At 46.1% G+C, this 24,761-nt stretch overlaps 1 protein-coding gene across 3 annotated transcripts in view; it reads right to left on the minus strand.

Annotated features, from left to right (window-relative positions):
• Positions 1 to 22,763, minus strand: part of LOC115155496 (dedicator of cytokinesis protein 9-like) — a 178,773-nt gene extending 156,010 nt beyond the window's left edge. For 2 of the 3 annotated variants that reach the window (XM_029702157.1, XM_029702150.1), the window contains exon 1: positions 22,297 to 22,763. In XM_029702157.1, coding sequence (XP_029558017.1) covers positions 22,297 to 22,413 — 117 coding nt within the window. In that variant the 5' untranslated portion in view covers positions 22,414 to 22,763. The remainder of the gene's footprint in view (positions 1 to 22,296) is intronic. The other variant, XM_029702156.1, reaches the window with a different exon arrangement.
• Between the last annotated feature and the right edge of the window lie 1,998 nt (positions 22,764 to 24,761).

Genomic DNA, 24,761 nt, shown 5'->3' on the forward strand with positions numbered 1-24,761 from the left:
GGGACCGGGTCTGGCTCTCGACCCGAAACCTGCCCCTCCGCCTGTCCTGCCGGAAGCTGGGTCCGCGGTTTGTGGGGCCATTTAAAGTCCTGAGGAGAGTGAACGAGGTTTGTTATAGGTTACAGCTTCCACCCGATTACCGTATTAACCCCTTGTTCCATGTGTCTCTCCTCAGGCCGGTGGTGGCTGGCCCGCTCCAGGAGTCTGAGGTGCGGGAGGTTCCTCCTCTGTAGACATCGGGGGGGGCCCAGCGTACACAGTCCGGTCCATCTTGGACTCCAGGCGCCGGGTGAGGGGCCTGCAGTACCTCGTGGACTGGGAGGGGTACGGTCCGGAGGAGAGTTGCTGGGTACCGGTGGAGGACTGGACATCGGACATCGGGGGGGCCCCGGCGTACTCCGTTCGCTCCATACTGGATTTGAGGCGTCGGGCGAGGGGCCTTCAGTATCTTGTGGAGTGGGAGGGGTAAGGTCCGGAGGAGAGGTGCTGGGTTCCGGTCGAGGACGTGTTGGACCCTTCAATGCTGCAGGAGTTCCACCGTCTTTGTCCGGATCGCCCTGTGCCTCGCCCTCCGGGTCGTCCCTGAGGCCGGTGTCGATATCATGGGGGGGGGGCGGGGGGGTACTGTCACGACGTCCGCCGAAGTTGGTCCCTCTCCATGTTCGGGCGGCGTTCGGCGGTCGACGTCGCCGACCTAACCATCGCCGATCCAATTCCATCAATTACATGTTGTGTATTTAACCCTCTGTTCCCCCCCATGTCCTTGTCCGTAATTGTTTGTTGTAGTGCTTGTGCACGGTATGCTGGTATTTACCGGGTTTTGTTTGACCCATTTATTGTATGTTGATGGTGGTTTATGGTTATTAAACACAACCGTTGTAAATCAGTTTCCGCTCTCCTGCGCCTGACTTCTCTGCCGCCAGTAGCATCGCATTACAGCTGTGTTCTTTTGTTCAAACTTAATAACAAAGTCAATACTGTTAAATGATTGTCTTGCTTATTTCCTGGCTGCAGCCCCCCCTATCTCCATGGGCGTTGGAGCAGGAGGTGGGAGGTGGAATGAGCAGGGCCCGGTTCGGACGCCCGCGGGCGGACAGCATGTTGTCCAGTCGGATGGACAGATCGATCAGCTGGTCCAGGGTGATGGTGGTGTCCCGACAAGCTAACTCCCGGCGGATGTCCTCCCTCAGACTACAACGGTAGTGATCTATCAGGGCCCTCTCATTCCACCCCGCTCCAGCGGCCAGGGTCCGGAACTCTAACGCAAAGTCCTGCGTGCTCCTTGTCTCCTGTCTCAGGTGAAATAATCGCTCACCCGACGCTCTACCCTCCGGTGGATGATCGAATACTGCCCGGAAGCGGCGGCTGAACTCCGGGTAGTGGTCCCTGGCCGAGTCCGGACTGTCCCAAACGGCGTTGGCCCATTCCAGGGCTCTAACCGTGAGACACGAGACGAGGACGCTGACGCTCTCCTCTCCCGAGGGAGGGGGACGGACGGTCGTCAGGTATAGCTCCAGCTGGAGTAGGAACCCCTTACACCCAGCGGCCACCCCATCGTACTCCCTCGGGGGCGCGAGCTTAACCCCACTGGTACTGGGTGCTGACGGTGCTGGTAGAGGCGCAGGCGGTTGGACAGCCGCGTTAGCAGGGGAGGGAGTGCTTCTGTCCCAGCTCTCCAGGCGCGCCAACACCTGGTCCATGTGGGCTCTCTCTCAGCAAGGAAGAAGCCACTGCTCCAAAATCGCCATAAAAAAGACAGACTACGGTTTGCAACTGCAGATGGGGACAAAGATCGTACTTTCTGGAGAAATGTCCTCTGGTCTGATGAAACAAAAATAGAACTGTATGGCCATAATGACCATCGTTATGTTTGGAGGAAAAAGGGGGAGGCTTGCAAGCCAAAGAACACCATCCCAACCGTGAAGCACGGGGGTGGCAGCATCATGTTGTGGGGGTGCTTTGCTGAAGGAGGGACTGGTGCACTTCACAAAATAGATAGCATCATGAGGATGGAAAATTATGTGGATATATTGAAGAAACATCCCAAGACATCAGTCAGGAAGTTAAAGCTTGGGTCTTCCAAATGGACAATGACCCCAACCATACTTCCAAAGTTGTGGCAAAATGGCTTAAGGACAACAAAGTCAAGGTATTGGAGTGGCCATCACGAAGCCCTAACCTCAATCCCATAGAACATTTGTAAGCAGAACTGAAAAAGCATGTGCGAGCAAGGAGGCCTACAAACCTGACTCAGTTACACCAGCTCTGTCAGGAGGAATGGGCCAAAACTCACCCAACGTATTGGGGGAAGCTTGTGGAAGGCTACCTGAAACATTTGACCCAAGTTAAACAATTTAAAGGCAATGCTACCATATACCAATTGAGTGTATGTAAACTTTTGACCCACTGGGAATGTGAAATAAATCCTTCTCTCTACTATTATTCTGACATTTCCCATTCTTAAAATAAAGTGGTGATCCTAACTGACCTAAAACAGGGAATTTTTACTAGGATTAAATGTCAGGAATTGTGAAAAACTGAGTTCAAATGTATTTGGCTAAGGTGTATGTAAACTTGCGACTTCAACTGTAAGTTCAGGCATTAACTCTGAATGGTTAAGGTAAGGGTTAAGGTTTGATAGGCTTAAAACAAAAATCACAAAAAACAACTTTCTATTGCTAGATTCGAACTTGCGACCTTTGGAATCAGAGGCAGATTCTACTTGAAGGTAACAGCGCTCATGCTTGCCCCTAGTGGCCGTTTCCACGTCATCTCCCGATGTCCTCAGACATGGATGGACGTCGAATACTGACTTGTATCACGAATGACCTGGCTGGAAATGTCACATGGAGAGAGGGGCTAGGCAAAATAAAATGAAGAGGGCATTGGTAGTGGATTGAACATGGAGAAAATGCCATCTGGAAAGGGAAACAGATAACAAGACTGAACCTTCCCTGGTTCCCACCATTTAAAGTAGTTAGTAGCAGAGGGGGGGGGGGGGGGGGGGGTTAAGGGAAGGAATCATTGTTTTTATGGACAATATAATACAATACAATCCTGATATTGCTCTGATTCACTCCCTTTTGAAGGGCTGGGAGGGACATTAGTGATGGGGGGTGGGAAATCGATACAGTTACATATCGGGATATTTTTTTTTGACAATATAATCGTATCGTATTGTTTTGACAATATCGCAATATAATTGTTTGCGCTAGATGGCTGTACCTGCACCAAAACTCCAGTATGTTTCCTTCATAGCTTGTTCTCCATCTTTTTAAATAGGGAGCCAATTCGTTTTCAGCAGTTTTATTTCCATGACTGATCTCATGGTTCTCTCTTGTCTCTCTGCAGAAGACATATGATGAGTAATATGTTTGGAACATCGAATTGCAATAAAATCCCATTATCACATCACAATAGATATAGATATAATACATATCGTATCGGCGCCTACGTATCGTGATAATATCGTATCGTGACTTCCCTGGCGATTCCCAAGGGAGGGTCGAGCTGCCTCTTAATGCTCATTAATATGTCTGCTATACCTCCAAGCTGCTTAGGGCTAACGAGCCTACCTAGCACTCCGTTAGAAAGGAGCAGGAAATGGGAGTGCTTAATTAAAAAATATATATATATTTTACCTTCATTTAACCAGGTAGGCTAGTTGAGAACAAGTTCTCATTTACAACTGCGACCTGGCCAAGATAAAGCAAAGCAGTGCGACACAAACAACAATACAGAGTTACACATGGGATAAACAAGCGTACAGTCAATACCACAATAGAAAAATAAAAAAAAGAAAGTCTATATACAGTGTGTGCGAATGGCGTGAGGAGGTAAGGCAATAAATAGGCCATAGTAGCGAAGTAATTACAATTTAGTAGATTAACACTGGAGTGATAGATGAGCAGATGGAGATGTGCAAGTAGAAATACTGGTGTGCAAAAGAGCAGAAAAATAAATAAAAACAATATGGGGATGAGGTAGGTAGATTGGGTGGGCTATTTATAGATGGACTATGTACAGCTGCAGCGATCGGTTAGCTGTTCAGATAGCTGATGTTTAAAGTTAGTGAGGGAAATATAAGTCTCCAGCTTCAGCGATTTTTGCGATTCGTTCCAGTGACTGGCAGCAGAGAACTGGAAGGAAAGGCAGCCAAAGGAGGTGTTGGCTTTGGGGATGACCAGTGAGATATACCTTCTGGAGCGTGTGCTACGTGCTAATTCAACATCAAAGCCACACTATTCTCATGACGTCTCAGGGAAAATAGAAGGCGCTTTCTCAACATACGACGGTCACTAAACGTCTGTGAAAACATATAGTACTTCCCGGCGTCTGGTGAATATGTGGTTTAGCCATGTGAGGGTGATTCTCTCCAGGGGCTGAAGAGATGAGAGGACATCGTACCGCACCATATGGCTCGTGGCCCCCGCTGGCCTGTCACTACAACTCCATCAGTCACTCAACAGGACAGGAATGCCTAATTGGATAACAGAGGACGATTACTACCGTTCTATCAGTTTACACAGGAAGGCAAACTGGACTTGCAACATCATCAGAGAAGGAAAAAGAGACCAGAAGGACATGACCCCAACCAGTTAGTTGGTCCCCCACAGCCACAACTATGCCCTGATCAACCGAAATAGCCTCCTTCAACCAAAGGGTACAGGCTGGAGACAACAGTAAGTCCACCGATTGCATTACATAATGGTATGGCAGCAAGATAAATCAGTGTTTCCCCTATATGCATTTAGCAGTGGTGCACTGCCGCTGCTAAATCGTGGACGCTACTGCAAAAGTATTATATATATTTTTTATCATGTATATAGACTATATAATATATGCCCCAGGAAGACCACATAACCCCCCCCTCTCCCTGCAGGAAGATCCTGATCCCACCCCCCAGCAGAAAGACCCCCATTAACCCCCCCCCCCCCCCCAACGCTGCCACCGCTGCTGAAAAAATTCCTATCGGAAACACTGTCAATGGTTGAACACTTAGCAAGTCTTCAAAAGTACTTGAGTGAATAAGGGGGATGTTTGATCATGTAGGGAGGTGATATTCAAACCATAGTGTTTACAGCCTTGCAGGAGGCATGAACTAAACAACCTGTCAGAGCAGCAGAGAACATTCCAGACTCCATGAAAACAAACGTCACTTCAGCAACAAGCCTCGACTAGACCAACGCTTGCCTCACTCTTCATACACTAGTCTTAATGTTTTGGTACCTTACCAACATTTCAGAGTTGAAATATTATTGTGAGAATACTTTAAACATTGGAGAAGCCAGGAGAAACAGTTGAAGTGTTATGGCGAGCAGTAGGGCGATACAGGTCCCAGAGCAGTTGCCCTGCACTTGTTAACAGGAAAGCACCATCTAGCCAGGCTCTTTAAAACCCAGGTACTTTGTTATGGTAACCTTCCCTGTTTTCCAAAACAGTCAGGCTCTATCGGGGAGAACAGTCACAGTGGGCGGGTTTCCCAGCGCTAGGCTACCCTGGGCTCTGCCTGTCTGTCTGCTTGTCTGTCTGTCTGCTCTGCCAGTCCAACTACTGCTACAGGAAACCACCTCTATCTAGGAACTCAGGCATCTCTACTTCTACAAGGAGATGGGAGACAGGAAGTCATGAACACTTCCTGTTTGGGCAGGGTCTATAGATTTTGGGGCAGAGTGGGCCAGGGGCGTATTCAATGGGCTGTAAAGTTGAGAGTGTTTTTTTGCTCATAGAGCTAGCAAGTGGAAAGAGTTGCTCTGTTCTCTCGCCTCTGGTCCAAACAGAGAGCTATTTCTATCTCACCAGTCACAATTACATAAGAGCCATGAAATCAGTACACAAAAAATGGAATCCCAGGCTTAGCCAGTGAGAAATCAATGGTCTATTGTGCCCAAGGGCTAAAAGATCGCACATCAGACAATCCAATAACCTGTTGGAGTGAAGAAGTGGGAAGCATTGAAGAGACAGTACTTCTCCATTTGTTTTCTTTCAGCAGGAAATGGTTAAATAAGCCACATGTCTGAAACGACCTGAAACAGCACGTCTGGATTACTTTGCTGGAAACAGTGTCCTCACTGGGAGTGCAAATAATCTCTTTTGGTTAGCTTTCACAAAGATGTATGGCAAAGTGTCAGTGCAAGAATCCACAATGGTTAATCACTTTTCCAAATCTATTTTTTTCTAGCAGACCATGTGATCATATGAGTTGGCCACATTGCTACTGCATTCAGACAGATTGAAAAATCAAGACTTGACAGGCCCTGGCTAAAAACAATCCCCCTCAACTCCTGTGTTTGATGACCTGAATTATCCAGTGCTCCACTAAGGACATCCCTCTAAATCATCTCTTCTCTGACCATGAGGGCCTCGAGTAGTGGATCTGGTTTGGATTAAAACCACAACTGCCAAGAGGCGTGCCTCGTACCAAGCAAACGTTGTTTATGGCCGGCCCTGTGGGTGCGTTGTATTCCTCACTTTACTTGACGCTTCCACGCCACAACTCCCACGTCCTTGGTCATAGCTGTTTCATGTGGTCTTTAAATGTTTCCAGTCTAGTTAAATCACTTCTGAAAATTAAGAGAAACCCCTTTCTGACATTAAAAAGTGCAAAACAAATACAGACTGTATAGAGTGTTCCAGTTAAACACTAGGGTATCAATACAGACAGTATAGAGTGTTCCAGTTAAACACTAGGGTATCAATACAGACAGTATAGAGTGTTCCAGTTAAACACTAGGGTATCAATACAGACAGTATAGAGTGTTCCAGTTAAACACTAGGGCATCATTACAGATAGTATAGAGTGTTCCAGTTAAACACTAGGGCATCAATACAGATAGTATAGAGTGTTCCAGTTAAACACTAGGGTATCAATACAGACAGTATAGAGTGTTCCAGTTAAACACTAGGGCATCATTACAGATAGTATAGAGTGTTCCAGTTAAACACTAGGGCATCAATACAGACAGTATAGAGTGTTCCAGTTAAACACTAGGGCATCAATACAGACAGTATAGAGTGTTCCAGTTAAACACTTGGATATCAATACAGACAGTATAGAGTGTTCCAGTTAAACACTTGGATATCAATACAGACAGTATATAGTGTTCCAGTTAAACACTAGGGCACCAATACAGACAGTATAGAGTGTTCCAGTTAAACACTAGGGCATCAATACAGACAGTATAGAGTGTTCCAGTTAAACACTAGGGCATCAATACAGACAGTATAGAGTGTTCCAGTTAAACACTAGGGCCTCAATACAGACAGTATAGAGTGTTCCAGTTAAACACTAGGGTATCAATACAGACAGTATAGAGTGTTCCAGTTAAACACTTGGATATCAATACAGACAGTATAGAGTGTTCCAGTTAAACACTTGGATATCAATACAGACAGTATAGAGTGTTCCAGTTGTATACTAGATAATCAATACAGACAGTATAGAGTGTTCCAGTTAAACACTAGGGTATCAATACAGACAGTATAGAGTGTTCCAGTTAAACACTAGGGCATCAATACAGACAGTATAGAGTGTTCCAGTTAAACACTAGGGCATCAATACAGACAGTATAGAGTGTTCCAGTTAAACACTAGGGCATCAATACAGACAGTATAGAGTGTTCCAGTTAAACACTTGGATATCAATACAGACAGTATAGAGTGTTCCATTTAAACACTAGGGTATCAATACAGACAGTATAGATTGTTCCAGTTAAACACTTGGATATCAATACAGACAGTATAGAGTGTTCCAGTTAAACACTAGGGCATCAATACAGACAGTATAGAGTGTTCCAGTTAAACACTTGGATATCAATACAGACAGTATAGAGTGTTCCAGTTAAACACTTGGATATCAATACAGACATTATAGAGTGTTCCAGTTAAACACTAGGGCATCAATACAGACAGTATAGAGTGTTCCAGTTAAACACTTGGATATCAATACAGACAGTATAGAGTGTTCCAGTTAAACACTAGGGTATCAATACAGACAGTATAGATTGTTCCAGTTAAACACTTGGATATCAATACAGACAGTATAGAGTGTTCCAGTTAAACACTAGGGCATCAATACAGACAGTATAGAGTGTTCCAGTTAAACACTTGGATATCAATACAGACAATATAGAGTGTTCCAGTTAAACACTTGGATATCAATACAGACATTATAGAGTGTTCCAGTTAAACACTAGGGTATCAATACAGACAGTATAGAGTGTTCCAGTTAAACACTTGGATATCAATACAGACAGTATAGAGTGTTCCAGTTAAACACTAGGGCATCAATACAGACAGTATAGAGTGTTCCAGTTAAACACTAGGGTATCAATACAGACTGTAAAGAGTGTTCCAGTTGTATACTAGGGCATCAATACAGACAGTAAAGAGTGTTCCAGTTGTATACTAGGGCATCAATACAGACAGTATAGAGTGTTCCAGTTAAACACTAGGGCATCAATACAGACAGTATAGAGTGTTCCAGTTAAACACTAGGGCATCAATACAGACAGTATAGAGTGTTCCAGTTAAACACTAGGGCATCAATACAGACAGTAAAGAGTGTTCCAGTTGTATACTAGGGCATCAATACAGACCCCTGGATCCCCTTCTCTTCTGTTATCGTGTCCTATTTAGATGCAGACTAGACACCATTCAAGTAGAGAACACACATCTACCAGATCATATGTCTGCGAGCATACTAGGCCTCTCCAACTCCAACTCAGACATTACATGGAGATGTAGTGATGGACAACAGTCATTACATAGAGATGTAGTGATGGACAAGAGTCATTACATAGAGATGTAGTGATGGACAACAGTCATTACATAGAGATGTAGTGATGGACAACAGTCATTACATGGAGATGTAGTGATGGACAACAGTCATTACATAGAGATGTAGTGATGGACAACAGTCATTACATAGAGATGTAGTGATGGACAACAGTCATTACATGGAGCTGTAGAGCCATAAAGCAGGACAGAGACATACAGCAGGACAGAGCCATACAACAGGACAGAGCCATACAGCAGCCTCCATACAGCAGGACAGAGCCATGCAGCAAGACAGAGCCTTTCAGCAGGACAGAGCCATACAGCAGGACAGAGTCATACAGCAGGACAGAGCCATGCAGCAAGACAGAGCCATACAGCAGGACAGAGCCATACAGCAGGACAGAGCCATACAGCAGCCACCATATAGCAGGACAGAGCCTTTCAGCAGGACAGAGCCATACAGCAGGACAGAGCCTTTCAGCCGGACAGAGCCATACAGCAGGACAGAGCCTTTCAGCAGGACAAAGCCTTACAGCAGCCACTATACAGCAGGACAGAGCCATACAGCAAGACAGAGCCATACAGCAGGACAGAGCCATACAGCAACCACCATACAGCAGGACAGAACCATACAGCAGGACAGAGCCATACAGCAGGACAGAGCCATACAGCAGACACCATAAAGCAGGACAGAGACATACAGCAGGACAGAGCCATACAGCAGGACAGAGCCATACATCAGGACAGAGCCATACAGCAGCCACCATACAGCCGGACAGAGCAATACAGCAGGACAGAGCCATACAGCAGCCACCATACAGCAGGACAGAGCCATACAGCAGGACAGAGCCATACATCAGGACAGAGCCATACAGCAGCCACCATACAGCAGGACAGAGCCATACAGCAGGACAGAGCCATACAGCAGGAGAGAGCCATACAGCAGCCACCATACAGCAGGACAGAGCCATACAGCAGCCACTATACAGCAGGACAGAGCCATACAGCAGCCACCATACAGCAGGACAGAGCCATACAGCAGCCACTATACAGCAGGACAGAGCCATACAGCAGCCACCATACAGCAGGACAGAACCATACAGCAGGACAGAGCCTGTTGTCTACCACACTGGGGCGGCAGGTAGGCTAGTAGGTAGAGCGTTGGGCCAGTAACCGAAAGGTTGCTAGATTGAATCCCTGAGCTGACAAGGTAAAAATATGTTGTTCTGCCTCTGAACAAGGCAGTTAACCCACTGTTCCCCGGGCGCCGAAGACGTGGATGTTGATTATAGCAGCCCCCCCCCCACCTCTCTGATTCAGAGGGGTTGGGTTAAATGCGGAAGAAACATTTCAGTTGAATGCATTCAGTTGTACAACTGACTAGGCATCCCACTTTCCAATACAGCATGCCAGAGGCCATAACTATGAAGGATATCAGGGAGGTTGAGTGCTGTCTACAAGGGGAAAGTGGATAGGGCTTGTTCAGTGTGTTAGAGCAGTGTCTGTATATTATGCCTTGGCCAAAGAGTGGGCCTCTTAATGGTCCCATGTATTAATGATCCATGCAGGCTGAGAGCTCATCTGTCTCACCATCTCTGCCCAATGGACCTCTGTTCACTAACAGTACCCTTACCTTTACACAGAAACACATATATCACACACATTTCAACAATGCTCAACTGTCTATTAGTTCCATAGTTACTCTGAAGAACTTACAGAAATTATGAAACATAATAAAATAGGCCTACAGTTTGATCTGTGTTTTGCTAATATGACCCTTGGACACCTGTGAGGTCCAGGTCCAGGTATCCTTGAATATAGCTTGGTCTGCTGTGGTGTGACCAGAGAGAGAGAGATACCAGAGAGAGAGACTAGAGAGAGAGAGAGAGACCAGAGAGAAAGAGACCAGAGAGAGAGACTAGAGAGAGAGAGAGAGAGAGAGACCAGAGAGAGAGATACCAGAGAGAGAGACTAGAGAGAGAGAGAGAGACCAGAGAGAGAGAGACCAGAGAGAGAGAGAGAGAGACCAGAGGGAGAGAGAGAGACCAGAGAGAGAGAGAGAGAGAGACCAGAGAGAGGGACCAGAGGGAGAGAGAGAGACCAGAGAGAGAGACCAGAGAGATAAAGAGAGACCAGAGAGAGAGAGAGACACCAGAGAGAGAGAGACCAGAGAGAGAGAGAGACACCAGAGAGGGAGAGACCAGAGAGAGAGAGAGACCAGAGAGAGAGACCAGAGAGAGAAAGAGAAACCAGAGAGAGAGAGAGACACCAGAGAGAGAGAGACCAGAGAGAGAGAGACCAGAGAGAGGGACCAGAGGGAGAGAGAGAGACCAGAGAGAGAGACCAGAGAGAGAAAGAGAGACCAGAGAGAGAGAGACACCAGAGAGAGAGACCATAGAGAGAGAGACCAGAGGGAGAGAGAGAGACCAGAGAGAGAGACCAGAGAGAGAAAGAGAGACCAAAGAGAGAGAGAGACCAGAGAGAGAGAGAGACCAGAGAGAGAGAGAGACCAGAGAGAGAGAGACCAGAGAGAGAGACCAGAGAGAGAGACCAGAGAGAGAGAGACCAGAGAGAGAGACCAGAGAGAGAGAGAGACCAGAGAGAGAGAGAGATACATTCACCCAGCTGGAGGTAAGGCAGGTGGAGCTGGAAGAGCAGGTGATTACACTCCAGTCAGCACAGACCCAGACAACAGTCCAGCACAACACCCCCTTAACCAGACCCAGACAACAGTCCAGCACAACACCCCCTTAACCAGACCTGGAGAGCTGGAGGTGGAGAGAGACATCTGCACGCTGGACTGTAGTGAGACAACATCTACAGGAGCAGGAGAAGAACAGAGCACTAGAGGAGAGGATCAGAGTGCTGGAGGAGAAGGTGAGGGGAAGGACTGATCGAAGGACTGATCACCCCAATCCACAAAAGTGGAATTCACAAAATGGAACAAACAGCCAAATTGAGACTCTACATGCAGAATTCTGCAAAAATATCCTCCATGTACAACGTAAAACACCAAATAATGCATGCAGAGCAGAATTAGGCTGATACCCACTAATTATCAAAATCCAGAAAAGAGACGTTTAATTCTACAACCACCTAAAAGGAAGTGATTCCCAAACCTTCCATAACAAAGCCATCACCTACAGAGAGATGAACCTGGAGAAGAGTCCCCTAAGCAAGCTGGTCCTGGGGCTCTGTTCACAAACAGACACCACAGAGCCCCAGGACAGCAATACAATTAGACCCAACCAAATCATGAGGAAACAAAAAGACAATTACTTGACACATTGGAAAGAACTCACAAAAAAACTGAGCAAACAAGAATGCTATTTGGCCCTAAACAGAGAATACACAGTGACAGAATACCTGACCACTGAGACTGACCCAAAATTTAAGGAAAGATTTGACTATGTACAGACTCTGTGAGCATAGCCTTGCTATTGAGAAAGGCCGCCGTAGGCAGACCTGGCTCTCAAGAGAAGTCAGGCTCTGTGCATACTGCCCACAAAATGAGGTGGAAACTGAGCTGCACTTCCTAACCTCCTGCCAAATGTAGGACCATATTACATATTTCCCTCAGATTACACAGATCCACAAATAATTTGAAAAAAACAAACCCAATTTTGATAAACTCCCATATCTACTAGGTGAAATATCACAGTGTGACATCACAGCAGCAAGATTTGTGACCTGTTGCCACAAGAAAAGGGCAACCAGTGAAAAACAAACACCATTGTAAATACAATCCATATTTATGTTTATTTATTTTCCCTTTTGTACTTTAACCATTTGCACATCATTACAACACTGTATTTATATATATATATACAGCATTTGCACACACTGTACATAGATTTTTCTATTTTTCTGTTGTGTTATTGACTGTACGTTTGTTTATGTGTAACTCTGTGTTGTTGTTTGTGTCGCACTGCTTTGCTTTATCTTGGCCAGGTCACAGTTGTAAATGAGAACTTGTTCTCAACTGGCCAACCTGATTAAATAAAGGTGACATAAATAAATTAAATTAAAAAAATGTCTTTATTCTTTTGGAACTTTGTGAGTGTAATGTTTACTGATCATTTGTATTATTTATTTCACTTTTGTTTATTATCTACTTCACTTGCTTTGGCAATGTTAACATATGTTTCCCATGGCAATTAAGCCCCTTGAATTTATTTGAAATGAATTGAGACCAGAGAAAGAGACCAGAGAGAGAGACCAGAAACCAGAGAGCGAGAGACCAGAGAGAGAGAGACCCAAGAGAGAGAGACCAGAGAGAGAGAGACCCAAGAGAGAGAGACCAGAGAGAGAGAGAGACCCAAGAGAGAGAGAGACCAGAGAGACTAGAGAGAGAGACGAGAGAGAGAGAGAGAGAGAGAGAGAGAGAGAGACCAGAGTTGGAGAGAGAGGCAGAGAAAGCAAAGAGAGAGAGGGGTAGAGAGAGATCGGAGAGAGTGCGTGCAACCAAGCTGCTTAGAGCCTGCTCTGCTGGACAACAGTTCCAATCCACTAATCTCCTGACTGGCAAGGAGGGTGGCATACAGCATACAGCATACAGCATACAGCACGTCACAGTCATTCTCCACTGTCCCCCCATCTCTACTCTTCCTGACAGGGAACAACAGTATCCATTCAGCAGGTTCACATGGCCAAGCTCAACACTGGATTCATGACCGTATAGGGCTGGAAAAGTGAATTACACATTTATACACACATCCATAAAAACAAGTCAAAAGAAAGTCCACCTTACGGGCACTCTATCCCACACAGCATTAGGCTACATTAAACACCCTTTCATTTCCCCTTAATCACAATTAGAAAAGGTAAGAGAAAGACGACAAGCCTACACGATAACAATGGTCGATCCAGTACAGGGTCAAAGGTCAGGCAATGACAATCCGCCACAGTCCTCTCACATAATCCAGTACAGGGTCAAAGGTCAAGCAATGACTATTCGCCAGAATCCTCTCACATAATCCAGTACAGGGTCAAAGGTCAGGCAATGACTATCCGCCAGAGTCCTCTCACATAATCCAGTACAGGGTCAAAGGTCAAGCAATAACTATCCGCCAGGGTCCTCTCACATAATCCAGTACAGGGTCAAAGGTCAGGCAATAACTATCCGCCAGGGTCCTCTCACATAATCCAGTACAGGGTCAAAGGTCAGGCAATGACTATCCGCCAGAGTCCTCTCACATAATCCAGTACAGGGTCAAAGGTCAAGCAATAACTATCCGCCAGGGTCCTCTCACATAATCCAGTACAGGGTCAAAGGTCAGGCAATAACTATCCGCCAGGGTCCTCTCACATAATCCAGTACAGGGTCAAAGGTCAGGCAATGACTATCCGCCAGAGTCCTCTCACATAATCCAGTACAGGGTCAAAGGTCAAGCAATGAGTCAGAGTCAAAGACTCCAATTACACTGGAGACAATGTTCCTGGTCTGTGGCACGGCCTAATTTTGAACACGACCACCTGATGAGTTGTTTGTCTGTACACTGATGTGAGGGTTGTTGAGCTGTCTGTCTGTCTGTCTGTACACTGATGTGAGGGTTGTTGAGCTGTCTGTCTGTACACTGATGTGAGGGTTGTTGAGCTGTCTGTCTACACTGATGTGAGGGTTGTTGAGCTGTCTGTCTGTACACTGATGTGAGGGTTGTTGAGTTGTCTGTCTGTCTGTACACTGATGTGAGGGTTGTTGAGTTGTCTGTCTGTCTGTACACTGATGTGAGGGTTGTTGAGCTGTCTGTCTGTCTGTCCACTGATGTGAGGGTTGTTGAGCTGTCTGTCTGTCTGTACACTGATGTGAGGGTTGTTGAGTTGTCTGTCTGTACACTGATGTGAGGGTTGTTGAGCTGTCTGTCTGTACACTGATGTGAGGGTTGTTGAGCTGTCTGTCTGTACACTGATGTGAGGGTTGTTGAGCTGTCTGTCTGTCTGTACACTGATGTGAGGGTTGTTGAGTTGTCTGTCTGTACACTGATGTGAGGGTTGTTGAGCTGTCTGTCTGTCTGTACACTGATGTGAGGGTTGTTGAGCTGTCTGTCTGTACACTGATGTGAGGGTTGTTGAGCTGTCTGTCTGTACACTGATGTGAGGGTTGTTGAGCTGTCTGTCTGTCTGTACACTGATGTGAGGGTTGTTGAGCTGTCTGTCTGTACACTGATGTGAGGGTTGTTGAGCTGTCTGTCTGTCTGTCCACTGATGTGAGGGTTGTTGAGCTGTCTGTCTGTCTGTACACTGATGTGAGGGTTGTTGAGCTGTCTGTCTGTACACTGATGTGAGGGTTGTTGAGCTGTCTGTCTGTCTGTACACTGATGTGAGGGTTGGTGAGCTGTCTGTCTGTACACTGATGTGAGGGTTATTGAGCTGTCTGTCTGTCTGTCCACTGATGTGAGGGTTGGTGAGCTGTCTGTCTGTACACTGATGTGAGGGTTGTTGAGCTGTCTGTCTGTCTGTACACTAATGTGAGGGTTGTTGAGCTGTCTGTCTGTACACTGATGTGAGGGTTGTTGAGCTGTCTGTCTGTACACTGATGTGAGGGTTGTTGAGCTGTCTGTCTGTACACTGATGTGAGGGTTGTTGAGCTGTCTGTCTGTCTGTACACTGATGTGAGGGTTGTTGAGCTGTCTGTCTGTACACTGATGTGAGGGTTGTTGAGTTGTCTGTCTGTACACTGATGTGAGGGTTGTTGAGCTGTCTGTCTGTACACTGATGTGAGGGTTGTTGAGCTGTCTGTCTGTACACTGATGTGAGGGTTGTTCACAACAACACTGTGACTGTTACTATAAATGACTCCTGAAGAAAAAGCATCATGGATGATAACAAAAGACTGCGAGTGAAAGAGGGAAATGAACAATTACACGGATAGTGAGTGGATGAGTGCTCGACGACTATTTGTTGATGCTCAGTAGGTCAGTTTAATTGAGACAGGAAATGCTCTGCTGTACCGCCTGCCAAACAGTTTATGCGGCGTCTGATTTCTCCATCGCCCTCTGTGACGAACAAAGGGCCCCCCTTGGCTATTCAGATATGACAGGCCTGCACCATATGACAGGCCTGCACCATATGACAGGCCTGCACCATATGACAGGCCTGCACCATATGACAGGCCTGCACCATATGACAGGCCTGCACCATATGACAGGCATGCACCATATGACAGGCCTGCACCATATGACAGGCATGCACCATATGACAGGCCTGCACCATATGACAGGCCTGGACCATATGACAGGCCTGGAGGCTATGTGAGATGATATCCCTCCTCCAGGTTCCCACCAACAGCAGGACCAGGGAGGATCTAAGTTTATCAACATTAGCTGAAATCCAACATGGACTATTGATTAAAATTACACAACCGCCCCAGCTGCTTTCTAGCACTTGTGCGTTAACAGATCATTTGTAGCTGTCATCAACGGGCTAAGACCATCAGACCATCAGACCATCAGCCCATCAGCCATCAGCCCATCACCCCATCACATCATCACATCATCACCCCATCACCCCATCACCCCATCACCCCATCACCCCATCACATCATCACCCCATCACCCCATCACCCCATCAGCCATCAGCCCATCAGCCATCAGCCCATCAGCCATCAGACCATCAGACCATCAGACAATCAGCCATCAGCCCATCAGCCATCAGCCCATCAGACCATCAGCCATCAGACCATTAGACCATCAGGCATCACCCCATCAGCCCATCAGCCCATCAGACCATCAGCCCATCAGCCCATCAGCCCATCAGACCATCAGCCCATCAGCCCATCACCCCATCACCCCATCAGCCCATCACCCCATCAGACTGATACATCTGAGCAGATAGCTTCCACACCTTCCCAAAGAAGGAAAGCAGAGCTAGAATACAGAGCCCTTCATTTGAGAGGAATATTTTCTAAAGTGGCCAAGGCCTTTCTGTTTAATCTAATAAAGGGGACAGAGAGAGAGAGTGCTAAATCCTGTTTTGTTTCAAAGGTAGACTTTTGAGTTGCTGCCGTCACCACCACCATCAGCAGCAACACATTCAAAGCTGATAACGTCCATTATGGTTCTAATGGTATTCACAGAGAGAAACCTGGGTATTCACAGAGAGAAACCTGGGTATTCACAGAGAGAAACCTGGGTATTCACAGAGAGAAACTTGGGTATTCACAGAGAGAAACCTGGGTATTCACAGAGAGAAACCTGGGTATTCACAGAGAGAAACCTGGGTATTCACAGAGAGAAACCTGGGTATTCACAGAGCGAAACCTGGGTATTCACAGAGAGAAACTTGGGTATTCACAGAGAGAAACCTGGGTATTCACAGAAAGAAACCTGGGTATTCACAGAGAGAAACCTGGGTATTCACAGAAAGAAACCTGGGTATTCACAGAGAGAAACCTGGGTATTCACAGAGAGAAACCTGGGTATTCACAGAGAGAAACCTGGGTATTCACAGAGAGAAACCCGGGTATTCACAGAGAGAAACCTGGGTATTCACAGAGAGAAACTTGGGTATTCACAGAGAGAAACCTGGGTATTCACAGAAAGAAACCTGGGTATTCACAGAGAGAAACCTGGGTATTCACAGAGAGAAACCTGGGTATTCACAGAGAGAAACCTGGGTATTCACAGAGAGAAACCTGGCTCTGCTCTGGGCATGGAGAAACAGAGAGACATCTCAGGGATGGGCCCTATCCACTGGCACGTCACTCTACTCCAACAATAAACAAAGGGGCTCTGCCCAGTGTATCTTCTCAGAAACATCATAAACTGGCTAATAAGTAGAAGAGTGGACAGTGTTTGCTTCCAAAATCCAACATTTGCATTTATCCAATCCATGACTTTCTAGTTTGAGCCATACAATATCTACCGACCAAAGAGAATCTATTCAGCTCATTATGACTTCTTAGTGGGCATTTGGATTACAATCTTTCAGACAGAAAGAATACAATACATTTGTGTTGTAATGTAGACTGAACTACAATCGTACACAATGGGGGGGATCCGTCACAATCTCCCCATTACGTTGCTGAAAGAGATCCTTCTTTCCCTCTGAGGGATATTTAAATGTTTCACCGTGGAATTACTTACAAGCTGTGTGTGTGTGTGTGTGTGTGTGTGTGTGTGTGTGTGTGTGTGTGTGTGTGTGTGTGTGTGTGTGTGTGTGTGTGTGGACAGTGGTCTCGTGTACAATCACATTCTACTGAGAGTCCCCACGAGCACTTCACCAGAACAACAGAGCTACGCTTCCAGCTTTATGACTCCTACCAGCCACCATACGTTGGTCAGTGAATGGCCCCTAGTTGGAGGATGTCAAATGATATTCATGCAGCAGCTGTATCCAGGCCATTCTCAACTTGGGAGTTGTGCATAGTCGGTCATATTCACCATGGCTTCCTTCTAAAAATGCATATCCCTCGTCTCCTCCTCCTCCAGAATCCTTTGTCTGAATAAATAATATGAAGGTGTGGTGACAGAGAGACTGGACGGTGACAGAGAGCCTGGACGGTGACAGAGAGACTGGACGGTGACAGAGAGCCTGGGCGGTGACAGAGAGCCTGGACGGTGACAGAGAGCCTGGACGGTGACAGAGAGCCTGGGTGGTGACAGAGAGCCTGGACGGTGACAGAGAGCCTGGGCGGTGACAGAGAGCCTGGGCGGTGACAGAGAGCCTGGGCGGTGACAGAGAGCCTGGACGGTGACAGAGAGCCTGGACGGTGACAGAGAGTCTGGACGGTGACAGAGAGCCTGGACGGTGACAGAGAGCCTGGACGGTGACAGAGAGTCTGGGCGGTGACAGAGAGTCTGGATGGTAACAGAGAGTCTGGGCGGTGACAGGGAGTCTGGGCGGTGACAGAGAGTCTGGGCGGTGACAGAGAGCCTGGACGGTAACAGAGAGTCTGGATGGTAACAGAGAGTCTGGGCGGTGACAGAGAGCCTGGACAGTGACAGAGAGTCTGGGCGGTGACAGAGAGCCTGGATGGTAACAGAGTCTGGGCGGTGACAGAGAGCCTGGACGGTGACAGGGAGTCTGGGCGGTGACAGAGAGCCTGGACGGTAACAGAGAGCCTGGACGGTGACAGAGAGCCTGGATGGTGACAGAGAGCCTGGATGGTGACAGAGAGCCTGGACGGTGACAGGGAGTCTGGGCGGTGACAGAGAGCCTGGATGGTGACAGAGAGCCTGGATGGTGACAGAGAGCCTGGACGGTGACAGGGAGTCTGGGCGGTGACAGAGAGCCTAGACGGTGACAGAGAGCCTGGACGGTGACAGAGAGCCTGGACGGTGACAGAGAGTCTGGGCGGTGACAGAGAGCCTGGATGGTAACAGAGTCTGGGCGGTGACAGAGAGCCTGGACGGTGACAGGGAGTCTGGGCGGTGACAGAGAGCCTGGACGGTAACAGAGAGCCTGGACGGTGACAGGGAGTCTGGGCGGTGACAGAGAGCCTGGACGGTGACAGGGAGTCTGGGCGGTGACAGAGAGCCTGGACGGTGACAGGGAGTCTGGGCGGTGACAGAGAGCCTGGACGGTGACAGGGAGTCTGGGCGGTGACAGAGAGCCTGGACGGTGACAGGGAGTCTGGGCGGTGACAGAGAGCCTGGACGGTGACAGGGAGTCTGGGCGGTGACAGAGAGCCTGGACGGTAACAGAGAGTCTGGGCGGTGACAGGGAGTCTGGGCGGTGACAGAGAGTCTGGGCGGTGACAGAGAGCCTGGACGGTAACAGAGAGTCTGGGCGGTGACAGAGAGTCTGGGCGGTGACAGAGAGCCTGGACGGTAACAGAGAGTCTGGGCGGTGACAGAGAGCCTGGACGGTGACAGAGAGCCTGGACGGTGACAGAGAGCCTGGATGGTAACAGAGTCTGGGCGGTGACAGAGAGCCTGGACGGTAACAGAGAGTCTGGGCGGTGACAGGGAGTCTGGGCGGTGACAGAGAGTCTGGGCGGTGACAGAGAGCCTGGACGGTAACAGAGAGTCTGGGCGGTGACAGAGAGCCTGGACGGTGACAGAGAGCCTGGACGGTGACAGAGAGTCTGGGCGGTGACAGAGAGCCTGGGCGGTGACAGAGAGCCTGGACGGTGATAGAGAGTCTGGGCGGTGACAGAGAGCCTGGACGGTAACAGAGAGTCTGGGCGGTGACAGAGAGCCTGGATGGTGTCCAGTTCGGTTACTTAGCAACTTCTTCCAGAAAAGTTTGAACAATGACTCCAAAACCACAACAAACACAGTACACACACACACAAAAATGTAAACTCCTTTCTCCCAGAGCCTTTGCAAAATTGATGATTAGATATCAAATCAAACTGTATTTGTCACTTACTTACAAGCCCTTACTCAAAAATGCAGTTCAAGAAGAGTTAAGAAAATATTTACTAAATAAACTAAAGTAAAAAAAATCTAAGCAATCAAAAGGTAACACAATAAATGTACTTAACAATAACGAGGATATATACAGTGGGTACCGGTACCAAGCCAATGTACAGGTTAGTCAAGGTAATTTGTAAAGTGACTATTACACGGTAAAAACAATGGGGAGGGGGGGGGGAGTAGCTGTTAAGAAGCCTTTTGGACATAGACTTGGTGCTCCGGTACCACTTGCCGTGCAGTAGCAGAGAGAACAGTCTATGACTATGGTGGTTGGAGTCTTTGGCCATTTTTAGGGCCTTCCTGTGGTCGAAGGCCGAGCAGTTGCCATACCAGGCGGTATCAGGATGTTCTCGATGGTGCAGCTGTACAACTTTTTGAGGATCTGAGGACCCATGCCAAATCTTTTCAGTCTCCTGAGGGGGAATAGGCTTTGTCTTCACAACTGTCTTGGTGTGTTTGGACCATGATAGTTTGTTGGTGATGTGGACACCAAGGAACTTGAAGCTCTCAGCCTGCTCCACTACAGCCCCGTCAATGAGAATGGGGCGTGCTCGGCACTCCTTTTCCTTTGTCTTGACCACATTAAGGGAGAGGTTGTTATCCTGGCACCACACGGTCAGGTCTCTGATCTCCTCCCTATCGGCTGTCTCATCGTTGTCATTGATCAGGCCTACCATCGTTGCGTCATCGGCAAACTTAATGATGGTGTTGGAGTCGTGCTTGGCCCCTCAGTCATGGGTGAACAGGGAGTACAGGAGGGGGCTAAGCATGCACCATTGAGGGGCCCCCGTGTTGAGGATCAGCGTGGCAGATGTGTTGTTGCCCTCCCTCACCACCTGGGGGCAGCCCGTCAACTGTGGGACATTATATAGACGCGTGTGCATTTCCAAATCATGTCCAATCAATTGAATTTACCACAGGTGGACTCCAGTCAAGTTGTAGAAACAATTCAAGGATGATCAATGGAAACAGGATGCACCTGAGCTAAATTTCGAGTCGCATAGCAAAGGGTCTGAATACTTATGTAAATACATTTTTCTGGTTTTATTTTTTATAAATTTGCAAACATTTCTAAAAACCTGTTTCCGCTTTGTCATTATGGGGTATTGTGTGTAGATTGATGAGATTTGTATTTTATTTTATCAATTTCAGAATAAGGCTGTAATGTAACAAAATGTGGAAAAAGGGAAGGGGTCTGAAAACTTTCCATAGACACTGTACATGTGATATTTCAGTTTTTACTCGTAATAAATTTGCCAAAATCTCTAAAAACCTGTTTTTTCTTTGTCCTTATGAGGTATTGTTTGTAGATTGATGGAGGGGGAAAAATAATCCATTATAGAATAAGGCTAAAACATAAACAAAAAGTGGAAAAAGTCAAAGGGTCTGAATACTTTCCACATGCACTGTATCTCCTAGATATAGGACAGACACTTAATAACATTATTCCTTATGATTAATTGTTTTACTGTCTGTTTGGCCCATTTATGAATGTGTTATTCAATGCGTTTCTATGGGCTATAGTCGGCCAAATTCAATATTTTATCAAATAATTGTTTTATATAAAATTCTAAATTAAATAGCTAAATGATCCATCTTAAAACAATTCCATATGTTAGCTTAGTAGAACCCCCCCTCTCCCCCAAATGTTAGACTTTTTAATATCCATAATTATCCATGTAGCCCATAGGCCTACCATTGCTGCTGTGTGCCTCTATCTCATGTACATATTGGATCAATGAAAGAAGGATGGGATCGACCTTTCTGGAGGATCACAGGGTGAAACTTGTTTAACTAGAATGGAATAAAACTCAATGAAGTGAGGCAGGTGAAGATGGTAAAACACACCTAAAGTAATTTAAACAAATAAAAGGTCAAGTCAAATAATATGTAAACCCCCACAACATGTAATGCATCATGTCATGCTTTCAAGTACTTATACAAAATGGAATTCAGATCTTATTGGGACACATGTTGAGTAAGAGTATCAGAGCTCTAAACCAGCTGACCTCCAGTCAGAACTCTGGAGACACATGGAGAGTTGACACCTCGATGGGCTACAAAGTAACAACACACAAGGCACAATAGCAGACAGATGTACGATAGAAAACGCAAAAGATTACGTTAGAGGAAGAAGGTACGGAAATGGTGTACTTACAATAAACACGGAGGTCCTGACAACCTCAGAGACACTTTGCCTTAGTTCAGCCGCAGTGCCAGGTTTACTTAGTCCCCTTGTAAATTTCCTGGTCTCCGGATGTACTGGAAAAGACATTGTCGAGTTCTGCCTTTCATCAATTTCTTTTAAGAATTGATTAAACGTCAAATAAAAGTGAAAACTGAATTCATAAACCGGTTAATCAGTTTATTCAACCCCACTAGTGCGCACATTGAGTTTGAAACTGGATCATGTTTAGGTGGTTGAGTATGCCTTTTTGATCTCATAATTTGCACCAATTACAAGTGAAAGTTGTATTGTATTATCCCGCAGCCGTTACATTCCCCCGCGGAGTTATTGTTGTCATAATAAACCATTCTTCAGAGCTGTCACCGTCTCATTACCGCTGCCCCTCCGTCTCCCTTTGGTCGGTGACGGTGTAGGCTCATGCGACGACGTCAGCCAGAAGTAATCACTAGTATTCTGCCAGCGACACAAATGACGTCACGTCCATATGGTAATGACGAAACCTTCAAAATAAAAGCCCCATTTCAAATCATTGCAATGTGGATAACGAAGTCAAAGGATATATAATTCTAATCAATGGCCACTTTTATTGTACCAACAAGAAAAGGCAATAAGTATAAAAACAAATGAAACATATGGTTTTAAAAACATTTTTTAAGCCTAATAATGGAAAAATACAATGTTCACACTGGTATGTTGAGAATACTGGGCTGTAGAGACCTGTTATAGACCTGTTATAACGACCAATGATGGACTGGCATACCTGTCATAACGACCAATGATGGACTGGCATACCTGTCATAACGACCAATGACGGACTGGCATACCTGTCATAACGACCAATGACGGACTGGCATACCTGTCATAATGACCAATGATGGACTGGCATACCTGTCATAACGACCAATGATGGACTGGCATACCTGTCATAACGACCAATGACGGACTGGCATACCTGTCATAACGACCAATGACGGACTGGCATACCTGTCATAACGACCAATGATGGACTGGCATACCTGTCATAACGACCAATGACGGACTGGCATACCTGTCATAATGACCAATGACGGACTGGCATACCTGTCATAACGACCAATGACGGACTGGCATACCTGTCATAACGACCAATGATGGACTGGCATACCTGTCATAACGACCAATGACGGACTGGCATACCTGTCATAATGACCTAGATTAACATAATGGTGATGTTGATGGCTGCACCATTTAAATCAACCCAAGGCCAATCTTGATATGTGCCAAGTAAAAGCATTAGGTCAATCGCTTAGCTTGACAAATTAAATATTTTTGAGGTGGTTTTAGATTAGATTAGGTATTTCTTTATTGTCTTATTTTCATAGATATTTGTTTTCTGTAAAAGATGCACTGCTATACGATGAGAGACACAGCATAGGCCAGACACAACATCAAACATACACATTCATGAAAAAAACTAAACAAGAATGACAGTTTAAGGACACTTACCCCTCCCTTTCACAACACAACTTCCAGCGCACGTTTACTGTGATCACCGTGGCTGTCTTTAAGTTATAGTTTCAACAGTGGTCAAGTAGGCTACTGTGGCTATTTGATCATAATGTCGGACTACCAGTGTGGCCCACCATCAAAAACAATGTAGAAAATGCATCCCATAACATTTTAACATGGAAATAACTGTTCTATCATTCAGCCTACAGTAGCAGCCAATGTGTGGTTTTCAATGTAGGCCTACATTCCATGAGTTGTGTTGTTTGATACAAGAAACCACTTTACAAAATAAAATACATTATTATTCCCATACTATTACTACAGAGAATCAGTCAAATTATGCTACCCTCTGCCTATTGGCTACTTATTCAAGCCTGTCTCAAAATATAACACTGCCCCTTTAAGGCTACACCATTTAGAGGGAACATTGGTCTCAATTAATCCAAAGGTTGGCTTCTTGGACTTGGATCGGACTAATTCATGGATCATCCCCCATCTGTCCAAAGTGATTGTTACTGGGCCTCTGTCTTATTTAGAAGTCCTTTCTTATTTAAAGTCCTAAGAAAACACACACATATCAGGATGAAATACACTTTTCACCAGTTTTATACTTTACTATGGGATTGATTGGAAAATAGTGGTTGTTTTAACTTGTGCTCTTTCCAACTTCCCAATTGCTGGGTAGCATCTTGAAAGAGTATTTCTTTAAATATAGCCTACACAACACCTTACAAAATACCAATGTGTAAACTTTCAAAAGAAATGCAGGCATAAACAATACAATATTAAATAAAATACGTCAAATTATCCATTAATTTTTTTCAAAGGTAGTTGCCATGCTGTGAAAAACATTTGCACTGCACTAGAGTGCTAACAAAAATCGATATTCCCCAAGTTTAGCATGTTTTGGAAGGGGGACTCTTATTTAATAATAATAATATGCAATC

The sequence above is a fragment of the Salmo trutta genome, chromosome 20, assembly GCF_901001165.1.
Source record: "Salmo trutta chromosome 20, fSalTru1.1, whole genome shotgun sequence".
Classification (NCBI taxonomy): Eukaryota; Metazoa; Chordata; class Actinopteri; order Salmoniformes; family Salmonidae; genus Salmo; species Salmo trutta.